Source organism: Elephantulus edwardii, unplaced genomic scaffold, assembly GCF_000299155.1.
Source record: "Elephantulus edwardii isolate Elephantulus edwardi_28Jun2011 unplaced genomic scaffold, EleEdw1.0 scaffold00161, whole genome shotgun sequence".
NCBI classification, from domain to species: domain Eukaryota; kingdom Metazoa; phylum Chordata; class Mammalia; order Macroscelidea; family Macroscelididae; genus Elephantulus; species Elephantulus edwardii.
In genome coordinates this window covers 961,014-973,746 of record NW_006399911.1, presented here as the reverse complement: position 1 = coordinate 973,746, position 12,733 = coordinate 961,014, and the positions used below count along the sequence as shown (strand labels likewise).

The window sequence follows — 12,733 nt, the reverse complement described above, 5'->3', positions numbered from 1 at the left end:
TGTGTGCGTGTACCGTCAAATCAGATCTGACTGGTACAGGAGGATATTGCGCCTCCTTCTCCGGCAGAGCATCTGGTGGTGCATAAAGATTCAATATCCTAGACATTAAGGAGGTGAAATTGGCTGGTCTTGGCCATAAGGAATCTGTGTTGGAGGACGTATAGGCAGAATGTTCTTTGGAGGAAGGATGGTAGGAGTTCAGGAATGACTAATCCCTGGAGAATGACAAAATGCTTTGGGGGGGGGGAAGGGGGAAGAGAAGATAGCTGACCAGGTGATGTTTTGTTCTGCTGTGTACAGGGTTGCTATGAATTAAGGCTGACTTGAGGGCACTCAATAACCATAACTACCACAGCTCTCACTGTCCTTGGGGTATAGGTGACAGATTAAGGTTCCTTTTATAAAATATTTAAATTCTAAAGACCTTTCACAGATTATATTTCTTGTAAAATACATTGTATACAAACACAAATGACATCATTTAGGCAACACTCTATAAAAACAAGCAGTTAGGCATAGAGTAAAGTGGTTTTTGGAGTATTTTTTCTGCTGTTCCTAAGAAATAACAGCACTGATTACTTTACTCTTGTCAATACTGCCTTTTAATCATGTAATTTTCCAAGTATTGTCTAGGTAAGTTCAGTTCAACTCAGTGGCAAAAAATGTAATCATGTAGAGATTTGCTTCTGCAGTCCATCTAAATCTTCTTTGGGAAGAGGGCAGGAGAATGGCCATAATGACCCAGGTATTAGGAAATACACACACCAAGTTATGCAAGTATCCACAGTACATTAGAAAGCAAAGGACAGACCTTTACCAGGCCAGCATGTCCAAAAGACAAAATGATGCTGGTGACACGTGCTCTAGTTAGGCATCAACCTTGCAGAGAACCTGATACTTATTAACTACCCCTTCAAGTACGTAATCATCAATTTATTTTTTTTCTTTCAGAGAGACAGCACTTAATCCACAAGCAAACTCACTGCCTAAAAGTGCTCCGGATAGCAAAGAATGTGTACTGAATATTATATGGATATACATGGAAATTATAGAATGTACTGAAATGTGTTCATACTGAGTAAAAATGAAATGTACAATAAGAAAAGCAATTTCTTTTTGACCAAACACTTACTGATTCAGCTATGCGTGCCACTGCAGAGACTGTTAACCCAAACAGATCCTCTCCTTTTAAATATGCTGGGAAAAGCTGGAGCATTTCAGACTTTTTTCTCACACATGCCACAGGTTCCAAGATTTTATCCCAAACACCTGAATATGGACAAAAAAGAATTTTAAGACTTCCTGATCTTTGTTAAGCAGAAACCACCCCCCCATCCCAAATATACAGTATAAAAGAAGAGAAAATAAAGAATTACTCACAAAGACTGACTAGATTTTAAATAACATTCTTTTTTTAAAAAAACAGGTATAAAAATTTTATTAACATCCTTTTGTTTTTAAAATAAAACACAGCCTCAAAAGACTTCTTTTAGAGAAGTACAAATGGTGGCGTGGGAGGGAGTGTCAATTCAGTTTCTGTTTAGCTCTTCAATTTGCTGAGTCTGCCCTCAGTCCCTGCCACACCGGGATGGGACTAACCATTTCATATGTTCTCAGCCCTCCTTCTCTCGCCGTAAAATTGTGACTCTATTATTGTTTTTGAATAACTTTAATGTGATAACATTTTAACAAATTATTACAGACATAGGCTTCTCCATTTTCTCAAGATTATGGATTGTGAAAGGAACGAAGCAGCATTTCCAGCTTACAAGCGGACCCACAGGTGATGTGATATCTTTTAAAGTCAGCCTGTGACAGTTAAACCAATAAATGCAGCAATGAAGAAGCTACTGACAAAGTACATCTCAATATAAGCTGGAATTTGTACTCTAAATAAAAGGATGATTATCTGAAGTACTACAAATGGCAACCAGGTACCAAGAAAATAGATAATGAACTGGGGCAGACGTGCTTGTTTTTCGAATTCACAGCACAAATCAAATGGGATGGAAAGGGAAAATAGAGGACTGCTTCGTTTATATAGGAAGTTATCCTACAGCATGTATCATGGCAATATCTGACGAAGAGGTGATTAAAACCATCACTAAGACCACCAGCATGGAAGAGGACAGCCAGGGGCCCCAAGAGCTGACGTAGAAGGGGCACTGCTGAGGGGAGGCGCTCTGTGCACCCAGGGTTTGAGAGACAGCTGGGTTTCCCTAACACATAAGCAAGGACTGATGTCCACATCAAAATTATCGTCAAAATTATCCTCTATATGGAAGTTTGGTGGTTTTAGAGAAATTCAGGTAATAATCTACACAAGCTATCAGTAAGACAGGATAATGCAGAAATCCGTAAGTAAAAGGAAATGATATAATAGGCAGATGTGATATATGGTAAACCTGATGCCTAGAAGGACAAAAATCCCTGAAATAGGAGGTGATGGAGATGTTTATCAGAAGGAAAAGATCAATGAGTGCCAATGAAATGCAAAAAAGGTCCCATAAAATGTTCACGGTATTTTTCCTTCTCATTCCTAGTGTGAGGATAATTAATAGTGTTTTTCCAAATATAATTAAGAACAGCAGAGTGCTAACAATTTGGGGTTGGTTTGTGTGACACACCTTGTACTGAGAAGATCAGTTCTCAAAAGAACGAACAGTCATATTTTAGTTCAATTTCAGAAGGCCTGCTGAAATACATGTAGGAAAACATGGCTTCATTTTATTTTTCATACCCTTCTCTCTCCACTTGGTCCTTCAAGGTTGATGATCTTCCTATCTAATACTATTTTACTGCCTTCAGTTGTCTTACTTTTGGTGCCTTGCATTTCATTTTGCAATATCAAAAATGCTATGCAAATAAGCTCTGCTTCATTTGCACAAGTTTGGGGAGGGGCCCTGTGGTCTTGTGTCCTTCGCAGGTCAGATCCGTGTGGTCACCTCTAGAATGATGACCTGGAGACAGGGGACAGTGAAAGCCACTGCCTCCCGATGCCACTGAGAAGGTGCAGCAGCCTTGCTCGGCTCCGCTGAGACTCACAGCAAGGTCGCCAGGCACACCTGCCACGCCCTGCCCCAGGCTGTGGACTCAGGAAGGCGGAAACTCTGACACTGCTCCTGAGCTAAATAACATTCTTAAGGCAGCAATCAAACAAATCTATAATGCCTGTTTATTTGATGGCAGCAGTTTATTTTAAAAACATGCTTCTGAGGTTTCTTCTAGCCTTCTAGAAACCGACAAGACGACAAGAGGATCTAAGTACCATCAAGAATTAGCTGCTAGGAGTAGAGTATGTCCTTTTAGATGGGATCCCTGTGCTAAGAAGCTTCCTATTACTGGGAAGCTCAAGACACATGGAGACATATCCAGGTACATTCAACCTATGGATGCTGAAGGAATGGACATTCCTACAAAACCTAAAGATTATCTTCCTTCCTCTAGAGCTTGTTCCCTGAATATGGGCATTCATCCTCTACGTACTGTAGAATAAATTTCTATTAGTTAAAGTCACCCACTTGTGGGAATCTCTGTTATATCAGCACTAGGTAAGATACTTCCTCCATTATCTATAGAGTTTTTGAAGGCTTGTTCTTTCAGAATGGATGGCCATTTCTGCTTTTTCATCTGGAAGTTCCACTGAAATCTGTCCACCATGGGTTGGTATGTGCAATACTGACAGGACAGCTTCCAGCATTATAGTGACATGCTAGTCACTAGAGAATGGCAAACTGACGGATAGATGGCAACAGAGTGCTCCTTAGAGGCAAGTATGGTGAAACTTCATTTCATATGCTTTGGAAATGTTGGGAAGAGCCTTTTCTTAGGGAAAAAAAACCCCATCATACTGGGAAAGGTAGAGGGTTCACACCAACAACAGGCTTGAGCATGATGGCGACATGAGGGTGGTGGAAGGTAGGGGAAGGCTCAGGTATGTTGTTTACAGGGTTACTATGACTTGTAGTTGATTCAACAATACCCAAAACAACAGATAAGGTAGAATTTGGTACGGTGAGGATAGGGTACTAACAGATACCTAAAACATAGGTTGATTTTCAAATTGAGTAGAGTCCAAAAAGTTTTAGGTGCCTACAGTAGAAGACTCCAATTCCTTGCACATTTCATTATAATACTTTACTGTCTTCCTGAGTTGCCCTTTGAAAACTTCTATTCACATCCTTAACTTCTTGATTTCTTCCCTATGCTTTGGCTTCTAGATGCTCTAGTACAATATTCAGAGTTTCTTCTGACTTCCATTTTGGACTTTTCCCTCTGTCTTGGTAATGGCTTTTTTGAATCTTCCATGGATGATATTCCTGTTATCGTCCCACAGCTCAACTGGTCTTTATTAGTGTTCAAGGCCTCAAATCTGTTCCTGAGTTGGTTTTTAAATTCAGGGGGGAAAGACTCAAGATGAAATTTTGATTCCTGTGGATATGATTTGACGTGTAGCTTTAGTTTGAACCTGAATAAGAGTAGTTGATGGTCTGTTCCACAATTGGCACCTGGCATAGTGTTTACTGCTGATATTCATCTTCTCCAACGATTCCTTCCACAAATGTAATCGATCTAATTCCTGTGCGTACCATCAGGTGAAATACATGTGGATAGCCTGTGCTTATGTTTTTTTTATAAAAGGTATTTGCACAAGCAACAAATGCTGGCGAGATTGTGGAGAAGAAACTAGAGCCCTTATTCACTGTTGGTAGAAGTGTAAAATGGTGCAACCACTGTGGAAAGTGGTGTGGTGCTTTCTCAAAAAGTTGCAAATAGTGCTACCATTTGACCCAGAAATTCCACTACTGGGAATATACCCCAAAGAGACCATAACTGACATCCACGTTTATCGCGGCTTTGTTCACAATAGCAAGGAGCTAGAAACAACCCAAGTGCTCATTAACAAACAAATGGATAGAGAAGCTATGGTATAGTCACACAATGGAATGCTCCGCTACATTGAGAAACAAGAAACTCATACAATATTATTGAAAATGGGTGGCCCTGGATGACATTATGCTGAGTGAAACATCCCAGGCACAAAAGGACAAATACTGCATGGTGCCACTGTTGTAGAATGGGACTGACATCAGGGTTGGCATAAGACTGAGAAAAACCGGATAAATTATGTATACTGCATTGAAACTGATGAGGGAGAGAATAGTTTAAAAGTGATATAGAATAGGGTATTATGGTTATCTCAATAATCCAGAAGTAAGGTTGCATAGTGGAATGTAGTGGGGGTGGGGTGGGGGTGGGTTCAGGGGGATTGTATACCAATGAAAGAATTTTACTTTTCAAAGAGAGGCACAAACTGGGGTGGGAGGGTTGGGCAGGGAGAAAAGTGCAACAGTGAATGAATGGAAATCCAAAATCTCTGTAAATGTTCATTAAAATTAATAAAATAAAATTGAAAAGAGGTTTTGCAATGATAAATAATTGATTGTGCAGAATTCTATCATTCTATTGCCGGCTTCAGTTCTGTCATGAAGTCCACGTTTCTGACTACGGATCCTTTGTGATTGCTAACTTTTGCTTTCCAATGCACTTGTTATTAATAATGCATCTTGGTTGCTGTTCAATCGATTTCTGACTGCAAAAGTTGGTAGAAATCATCTAATTTCTCCTCTTTGGCTCTGTTTGTTAGTGCATAAATTGGAATGATAGTGGTATTAACAGGTCTTCCTTGAATGCATATATATATTAGCCTGTCACTTATAACGTTGTATTTCAAGATGGATCCAGATAATTTTCTCACCTTTTCATTTTCAGCATAGTAAGTCATGATCATTTGATTCAAAATGTCACATGACAAGCCATCTCATTTCACCAATACCTAATATGTCAATATTTATGTGTTCCATTTCTTTCTTAATGATGTTTAGTTTTCCTGCATTCATGCTTTTCACATTTCATATTCCAATCATTAGTTTCTGCTTACAACTGTTCCTCCTCCTTTGCGTTTCCAAATTTGAGAGCTCAGCTTCAAATGCCATATCTGTTTGTCTACTCTAATTGTGCTCTACTGTACATAACCTGAAAATCAAAAGGGCAGAACTTGTTTAGCATTTCTTGACGTGAAAGAACTAAAGAACAAATTCAAGCCACAAGCTGCAATACTTAAGGATGCTATGGGCATTTCTTGACGTGAAAGAACTAAAGAACAAATTCAAGCCACAAGCTGCAATACTTAAGGATGCTATGGGCAGAATACTGAATGATCCAGAAAGCATTAAAAGAAGATGGAAGGAGTATACAGTCATTGTTCCAAAAAGAATTTCAAGAAACCACATATGATCAAGAGGCAACAGTGATGAAGGAGAAGTTCAGGTTGCTCTGAAGGACTTGGCAAAATAAAGCCCCAGGAATTGATGGAATACCAATTCACATATTTCAACAAACAGATGCTGCCCTAAGTGCTCAGTAGGTTGTGACAAGAAATCTGGAGAACAAGGCCAATTAACTGGAAGAGATCCATATATATTCCCATTTAAAAGAAAGTTGACCTGACAAGAGTGTGAAAATTATTGAACATTATCACTAATATCTGGGAGGCTGGGCTCTATGAGGAGATATGTGGCATCAGGATTGGAGGAAGACTCATCAACAATCTGTGTTATACAGATGACACAATCCTGCTTGCTGAAACTGAGGTGGACCTGAAGCGCTTGCTGTGGAAGGTGAGGGACTGCAGCCTTCAGTATGGATTGAGGCTCAATATCAAGAAAACAAAGATTCTCACCTCTGGGCCAACTGGGAGCATCATGATGGATGGTGAAGAGACTGAGATTGTTTATAGCTTTGGTTTACTAGGCTCTACAATCAACACCCTTGACACCAGCAGCCAGGAAATTAAAAGATGTATTGTGATGGGAAAGTCTAGGGTTAGAGACTGCTCTAGAGCACTAAAGAGCAATGATGTCAGTCTTGAGACTAAGATGCGCCTGATACAAGCCATGGTCTTTGCAATCTCTTGCTATGTATCAGAGAGCTGGACAATGACTAGGGATCGTAGAAGGAGAACTGATGCCTCTGAGGTGTGGTGCTGGAGAAGAGTATTAACTATACCATGGACTGCAAAGAGAATGAACACGTTTGTCCTGCAGAGGGTAAAGTCAGGCTGCCCACGGAGGCAAGGATTCTGAAGCTTTGTCTGACATAATATGGACATGTTGCAAGGCAGGATCAGTCCTTGGAGATGGACGTCATGCTTTGGAGGGTGGAGGGACAGTGCAGGAGAGGAAGACCCTCGATGACATGGACTGATTCAGTGACTGGGGTAATGGGTATCAGAGACAATAAGATTGGCATAGCATAGGCTAGGGTTTAGGGCTGTTGTACATAGGGTTGCTACAAGTCACAGATGACTTGACGGCAAATAACAAAATCACTAATATCAAACACAAGCAAAATCCTGCTGAAGATTATCCAGAAATGAACGGAACAGTACATTGACAAGAGAACTACCAGAAATACAAGCTGGGTGTAGAAGAGGTATGGCACCAGAGATATTATTACCAGTGTCAGATGGATCTTGGCAGAAAGCAAAGGGTACAGAAGAATATATCTGTGATTCATTGTCTAATCAAAGGGATTTGAATGGGTGGATCACAACAAATTGTGGCTAACCTTGAGGAGAATGGGTGTTCCAGAACACTTGACTGTCCTTATGCGAAACCTATATTTGGACCAGGAAGCAGTTCTCAGAACAGAACAAGGAAACACTGCAGGGTTCAAAACCAGGAAAGGAGTTCATCAGGAATGTATCCTGTCTCCATACATTTTCAATCTATATACAGAACAGATCATTTGGGAGGCTGAGCTTTATGAGGGGAAATGTGGTGGCATCAGGATTGGAGGAAGACTCATCAATAACCTACATTACGCAGATGATACAACCTTACTTGCTGAAACTGAAGAGGACCTGAAGCACTTGCTGCAAAACGTCAGGGACTGTAGTTTTCAATATGGATCAAAGCTCAACATCAAGAAGACAAAGATTCCCACCATTGGGCCAACTGGCAACACAGTGATAGATGGAGAAAAGGCTGTTAACAGTTAGAGCTTGCTCGGCTCCGCAATTAACACTCTTGGCACTAACAGTCAGGAAATCAAAAGACGAATTGGACTGGGAAAATCTGCTATCAGGAATCTTTCCAGAGTATTAAAAAGGCAACAATGTCAGTCTCATGTACCTGATAAAAGCTATGACTTTTGCAAGTACTTGCTATGCAGCTATGAGCTGGACAATGACTAAGGATGACAGAAGAAGAATCGATGCCATTGAGTTGTGGTGCTGGAAGACAGACTGAACATACTATGGACTGCCATGAAAACAAAAAGGTCTGTCTTGAAGAGGGTGAAACCAAGTTTCTCCCTGGAGATTAGGAATTTGAAGCTCCGTCTCATATACTCTGGGGATGTGGTTGGGAAGGACTGGTCCTTAGAGAAGGATGGTTGGGAAGAACTGGTCCTTAGAGAAGGACATCATGTTTGGAAGAGTGGAAGGAAAGCACAGGAGAGGAAGAACCTAGATGAGATGGACTGATAGAGTAACTGGGGCAATAGGGGTAGGTGTGTCGGACTCAGCGAGACTGGCTCAGGACAGGGAAGGATTCAGAGCTGCTGTACATAGGGTCGATATAAGTCGCAACAACAGCAGAAGATAGAGGGAATACACAAAGCCAGAAAGAACTGGTTGACAAAGAACCATTTCAGGAAGTAGCAGATAATCAAGAACCAAAGGTAATAAAGAAGTTCAAGCTGTTCTGAAGAAACTGGCAAAAAATAAGACCCAGATATTGATAAAATACCAACTGACATTTCAACAAACAGATGCTGCCCGGAATGCACTCATCAGGTTGTGCCAAAAAATCTGGAAGACTGCTACTTGGCTGATTGGCTGGAAAAGATTCATACTTATTCTCATTCCCAAAAGAGGTGATCCAACAGAATGTGGAAATTATAAAACAGTATCACTAATAGTCACATGCAAAATCTTGCTGAAGATTACCTAAAAATTACTAGAACAGTATACTGACAGAGAACTACCAGAAATACAAGCTAGGTTTAGAAAGGTCATAAATGCATATCTATGTTTATTGTTGATGAAATTTTCCACCAATCCTGATGTCACATTCCTCCTTGTACAGCCCAGTGTCTTGGATGATCTGTTCTGTATACAGATTGAAAAGGTATGGTGCCTTCTCAAAATGTTGCAATTAGAAATACCATTTGACCCAGCAATTCCACTACTGGGAATATACTCTCTAAAGAAACTAGAACTGCCACCCAAGCAGGTATATGCACACCCATGTTTATAGCGGCTTTGTTCACAATAGCAAAGAATTGGAAGAAATCCAAGTGCCCATCAACAAACAAATGGATAGAGAAGTTCTGGTATATTCACACAACTGAATACTATGTTGCATTAAAAAACAAGGAACTCATTGAAATACTATACAAAATGGGTGACCCTGGAGGACATTTTGCTGAAATATCTCAGTCACAAAAGGACAAATATTGCATAATGCCACTGTTATAAAACAGGACTGACATGGGGATTGTGGGGAAACTATGAAAAAAAGAGAACAAATAATGTACACGGAATTGAAATAAATGAGAGAGAGAAGTGTATAAAAGGAGTAGGTATTACTGACATAAGTCCAGAATAAGGGCTGCATAGTAAAGTGGATTGGGCGGGGGGATGGGACGGGACTGTAAAACAATGCATATTTTTTTCCCCCGAAAGAGAAAAGTGAACTGGGGGGAGGCAGGGAGGAAAATGTGCAACAGTGAATAAATGGAAATCCAAGTTCTCTATAAACTTTCATCAAAATCTCAATTAAAACAAAACAAAAAACCCCAGCACTATTTGTAAATCTTTACTCAAATAATAAATAAAAAAAAAGAAGAGGTCATAATCCTGGGGATATCATTGCTGATGTCAGAGGGATCTTAACTGAAAGCAGAAATTATCAGGAGGATGTCAATTTGTGTTTTATCAACTTTGCAAAGACATCTGACTGTGTGGATCACAACAAAATGTGGTTAACATTGGGAAGAATGGTGCTCAGGTGAGACCTATACATAGACCAAGGAGAGCTGACTGAACAGAGTAACAGGACACTGCAGGGTTCAACATCAAGAAAGTAGTACATCAGGGATGTAACCTTTCTCCATACCTTTTAAATCTATATGATCAGATTATTAAAGAAGCTCGATTTCATGAAGCATTGGAGGAAGACTCAGCAATCTGTGTTATGCGGATTAACACAATAATGCAGGACTTAACACATTTTGCTACAGAAAATCAAGGAATATAGCCTTCAATACAGATTGTATGTCAACATCAATAAAACAAAGATCCTCACCACTGAGCCAATAGGCAGCATCATGACAGATGGAGAAAAGACTGGAGCTGCTAATGATTCACCTTATTCAGATGCATATCAAGACCCTTGGAACTAGCAGGTAGGAAATCAAAAGATGAACTGCATTGGGAAAAATCAGCTTTTAAGGACTTTTCAGGCCATGGTCTTCTCAATTGCTTGCTCTGCATCTAAGAGCTTGACAATGACTAAGAATGACAGAAGAATTGATGCCTTTGAGATTTTGTGCTGGAGAAGAGTACTGAACATACAATGGATTGCCAAGAGAACAAATAGGTCTGTCCTGGAGAAAGTGACAACATGTTCATTCTTGAAGCCAAAGATTTTTAAACTCTGTCTCACATAATTTGGGCATGCTGTCAGGAGGAGCTAGTCTGTGGAGAAGGACATCATACTTGAAGAGTGAAGGGTCAGTGCAGGGAGGGAGATTCTAGATGAGATGGACTGACACAGTGACTGTGCAAATGGAGTCAGTAGTGTCAGAGATGGTAAGGCTGGCTAAGGATAGGGCAGGGTTCAGAGATGTTGTTCATAGGGACGTATGAATCATAGTCAACCTGACAGCACATAACAATAACAATGTAAAAAACCTAGATTGCCTTAAAGACTATTGGCGGAATTATACACACCAAAGGCAGTTCTGGTGAAGGCTCAGAAGGAAAAGAGGATACCTGAAACATCAGGGAATCAGCACAGAAAAGAAGATTAAAAAAAAAAAAAAGTTCGAGAGAAACAAGTACAGTACCAGAACCAAGAGACGAGCGAACAGAGGGTAATCAATACAGGGCAGCATGCAAGATGGCCTCTGGCTAGAGGATAGTAAGCTTCGAAAAGAAGTGAAGTGTATTTTGGAGCTTGTCAATAGAGCTGGGCTTGCCAACCAACAAAAATAGAAAGTTGGGTGGGTATCTTTGAGCTATGATTTACTATCAGAGTGGGATGCCCTCTCAGTCATGGCAGCCCCATCCTCAAGAATTGAGGAAAAGAACCAACTCTTTGAAAACTTGGGGACTGTAACTCCACTTCTGTTGTTATTAAGTGTCATCAAGTCAAATATTACTCCTAGCAACCCATGAATAACAGATCTGAACCCTGTCCTCTTGTGCTATCCTTATCTCTTACATACTCAAGCCCATTGCTGAGGTCACTGTGTCAATCTATCTCATCGAGATCTTTTCTTTTTTGCTGATCTTTCCAAGCATGATGTGATGTCCCTCTCCAAGGAATAAATAGCCTAGCAACATGCCTAAAGTATGAGATATGAAGCCAGTCAAGCCTAGCCTCTGTCCTGCTCCAGCAGCTGTTACCAAGCAATTTCTATAAAGGGGGCTGAGCTGCTTTCCCAGAGAGCCAGAAAGGCAAATCTCCAGGGAAACTGCCAACACCTTGAATCTGGAGAGCAGTCACTGCCAAGATGGTCTCAGAGAACAGAGAATATGGTTCAGGCCTTGAGGCCTAATGTAAATTGTCCTACTGGGTATCTGACTTTGCTTGTTATTCTTCCTTCTCTTTCATTTATTCCATTTGTAATGGGAATGTCTAATTTGTGCCGATATAATTTTATTCTGGAAGCAGATAACTTGAACTCTAGATTGACAGACGGAAGAGGCATTTTGTCCAGAATAGAATTAGAATTTGGAGTTAAGGTTTTTGTGGTATGATGGCATCTAAGTGTTCTGCATGTGAAAATGATATGAAATTTTGGGGTTCAAAGGATGGAATATCATAGATTGAATTGTGTCCTTCCAAAATGTATGTATATAACATGGATGCTTGAAAGTTCTGGTGGCTGACTGGTAAGGAGTTGCACTGTCAAAGGTAAGCTGTTCAAATCCACCAATTGCTCCTCCAAGGTAAGCTGTTCAAATCTACCCACCAATTGCTCCTCAGGAAGAAGATGGGCAATCTCCTCCCAGTCATTTACTGCCTCAGAAAACCTACTGGATACAATAATAATGTGGACACTGAGGTCAAGACACATGGAGATCCCCAACAAATGCTGGGCCTACAGACATGAACAAAATGTGCTTCCTTCAAGAGACAGAGAGAGAGAATGAATGAGAATATATAGAGAGAATATCCTCCTCCAAGCTGACATCTTTAACTTCTATCCTTCTAAACTGTGAGAATAAAGAAGACACTCCTCTACAGTGTCCTTTGGAGTTCTAGGTAGCTCTCCAGGTCATAAGGTTTAATCATTGCTCTAGATGCTTTCAGCATTGTAGATGCATTATCTCAAAACAAATTCTTTATGTTTGTGGTCCACAAAGAACCAGAGCAGTCATATGGCCTCATGTATGATGCACCTGATTCAGACTATGTTGTTGTTGTTGTTATGTGCC

At 40.4% G+C, this 12,733-nt stretch overlaps 1 protein-coding gene and 1 pseudogene across 1 annotated transcript in view; both read right to left on the bottom strand.

The window, feature by feature from the left end:
• Positions 1 to 12,733, bottom strand: part of KMT2C (lysine (K)-specific methyltransferase 2C) — a 187,666-nt gene that overhangs the window by 31,800 nt on the left and 143,133 nt on the right. Inside the window, exon 41 of the mRNA XM_006895137.1 lies at positions 1,133 to 1,269. Coding sequence (XP_006895199.1) covers positions 1,133 to 1,269 — 137 coding nt within the window. The remainder of the gene's footprint in view (positions 1 to 1,132; positions 1,270 to 12,733) is intronic.
• On the bottom strand, positions 1,686 to 2,669 carry LOC102846166 (annotated as a pseudogene).